Source organism: Antrostomus carolinensis, unplaced genomic scaffold (assembly GCF_000700745.2).
Source record: "Antrostomus carolinensis isolate BGI_N321 unplaced genomic scaffold, ASM70074v2 scaffold50505, whole genome shotgun sequence".
Lineage (NCBI taxonomy): Eukaryota > Metazoa > Chordata > Aves > Caprimulgiformes > Caprimulgidae > Antrostomus > Antrostomus carolinensis.
The window spans coordinates 1-2,659 of NW_010319394.1; the positions used below are offsets into that span (position 1 = coordinate 1).

At 54.1% G+C, this 2,659-nt stretch overlaps 1 protein-coding gene across 1 annotated transcript; it reads right to left on the bottom strand.

The window, feature by feature from the left end:
• Positions 1-1,595: 1,595 nt before the first annotated feature.
• Positions 1,596-2,435, bottom strand: NDUFA2 (NADH:ubiquinone oxidoreductase subunit A2; the record flags this gene model as incomplete). Its single annotated transcript, XM_010169219.1, has 2 exons — positions 1,596-1,687; positions 2,329-2,435. Coding segments are annotated over 2 exons (199 nt in total), but the record flags the coding sequence as incomplete, so codon positions are not given.
• Between the last annotated feature and the right edge of the window lie 224 nt (positions 2,436-2,659).

Consider the following 2,659-nt stretch of genomic DNA (forward strand, 5'->3'; position numbering starts at 1 on the left):
CCCTTCCAACCCAAACCAGTCTGTGATTCAAAATTCAGTTGGTTGGTGGGCACATGGCTTTGGGGAAGCACCTGGCAGGATGTGCAGGGAGGACATGGGGAGTTCTCTGGAGCCCTCCTAAAGGAACCTGCCCACTAACAAAGCATACACTGATCCCTCCTTCTTACTGCTTCTCCATCCAGGTCCTGACAGTTCTGTGCAATATAGCGGAGAAGGGGCCAGCCTACTGCCAGCAGCTGCACTGGCAGCCTGCCCTGCCCCTGCTGCTGCCCACCCTCACACTGCCGGACCCTGAAGTGGTGGGGCAGTGCCTCGAGCTGCTGCACCTCCTCTTCCTGCACTGGCCAGAGGTAAGAGCAGAGGGTGCCTGCCTCAGAATCAAGCATGAGATTGTAAAGCTGGGGATGAGGATTATTATTTAAATAATACTGCCTCCAGTCATTGCCACGCTCACCCCCCACTCCTCAGCACCCAGACATGCGCCTGAACAGGGGCACTTGTGTGACACAGAAGGTGGAAGCCCTTCCTGTGTCCCTGGGGAGCTCCTTTTCATTGACAGTGACTGTTTTTTGGGCAAGTTGTTTCTACCCTTTGAGGTTATTATGGGATGATTCTTTTAATTCTGTTGCGCTTACTTCAAGCTGTGCGTGTTCCCAGCCAGCGACCAGCGTGGCTGGATTTACCTGGATTGGGACTTTCCTGAAAGGGTTCTTGGGCATTGGAAGGGGTCGCCCAGGGCAGTGGTGGAGTCCCCATCCCTGGAGGGATTGAAGAGTCGTGTAGACATAGTGCTGAGGGACATGGGTTAGTCGGGGACTTGTCAGTATTGGGTTAATGATGATCTGAAAGGGATTTTCCCATCAAAGCAATTCTGGGATTTAGCACCTGGTGGGGCTCTGGGGAATTCCATCATCCCCGTTCCCTGGGCTGTGCACTGGTGGTTCTCAGCAGCCAGACAGCTCTCACTCCTCTCCTCTTGCACAGGCTGCTGCTGACTTCACCAGGCAAGGCGGGCAGCAGGCCCTTGAGCAGCTCCAGAGCACTCCAGAACTCCAGGATCGGGCACGAGCACTGCTGGACATGATCAGGCAGCCCCTGGGACCTTCCACCTTCAGTCCCTGCCATGCCACCTTGTCTGCCTTCTCCTAGGCCATGCCACCTCCCTTCCCTTCCCCTGCACTCCAAGGAGGAGCAAACCATTTGTTCATCCCATGCCCTGCTTTCCCAAGGGCTGCGCGGGGGTCTGTAAGCACCAGTGCTGGCTGCACAGGGACACCGGCCCTTGGCCAGATACAGCTGTTCCCATCCTTGCAGTCACCTTGTAGCTACCGTCCGGCTGCCCTGTGCCTCCCCAGCTTGGAGCAGGGGCAGAGCTGAGCCGCAGCCTGGGCAGACAGGCTCATGATGCCAGGGAGATGGTGTATAAACCCTGCTGGGTCGGCCGTTCCCTCCGGCAGCTCCTTTGGGCTTTAAACCCAACACGTGAAGCTCAGGGTAACCAGGTTGTGTTTATGCGATTGATAAGTTAAAGACACATGTTTTACATTAAAGATCATCAGTCAGGTCTTCAGCACATGCATGTTTACTGGCTGTCTTCACACCTTGCTTTTCACAATGTTCTCCAAGGCCTTGGCCACTTCATCCACGGTAAGGTTGTTCAGCGGCACGCTTTTCTCCTTACCAAACTCTGCAGGAAAGACAGAGGATGAGAGAGGAGGCAGGTGCCTTGGTCCTTTTCTGTTGCAAGGGCATCCCAAAGCCCTGCTTGAGGTTTCCCAAGTGCCACTGGTACCACAGCCCAGGCTCCCATCACAACCCTTTCGCACCCACCACTCCCCAGTTTACCTCCCTGTGCCCAAATTATCATTACCACCTTCTTTTTGTTCTCAGCCTTTCCCTTGGAGAGAAGCCAATGCAGCCTAAGACATTTCCTTGCCTCTTTTTGTTAACTTCTACTGTGCAGCAGCTGAGCAGAGACCACCACCCCATCCCAAAGCAGCCTGGTGGCTTTCAGCTACTGAGAACACAGTGAAAACAAAGAAAAACCAAACTTTTTTCTGTATAGGAATCCTAGAGGGGTGGGAGATCACAGCCACAAGCTGACAAACCACCTTCTGAGCTACAGGTCCCTTTTTTGCCTCCCACCAGGTGATGCAGCAGTAACACACTTCTCTGAAGCCCCACCTTGCCCAGTGGACAAGTGCTCCCTCACCACCAATGTCCCTTCCTGCAATGGCTGAATGCCCCTCTGCTGCGGACCATAGGGCTCTGCCGCTCGCTTCTGGCTGTCCCTTGGTGGTGGTTCCCGGCAGGCACCCCCGCACTTACCGTACCGAGCCCAGAGCTTGGGCTGGACACCAGAGCACTCGCGGATCAGGATGGGGAAATCTGGGTTTGCCTTCTTCAGGGTCACGTAGTGCTGCTCAATGAAGTCTCTAAGGGAGTGTGGTGGTTTTATTGGGCCAGCACTGGCTGCAGCCAAACACAGCCGCTCGCTCACTCTCACCCCCCCCACCAGGGGATAGGGGAGAGAACTGGGGGGCAAGGGTAAAGGAGGCTCATAGGCTGAGGTAAGGGCAATTCAGTAATTGAAATAAAATAAAACTTAAAATAACACTGACATTAAAATAGCAATGATAATAATAATAATAGAATATGC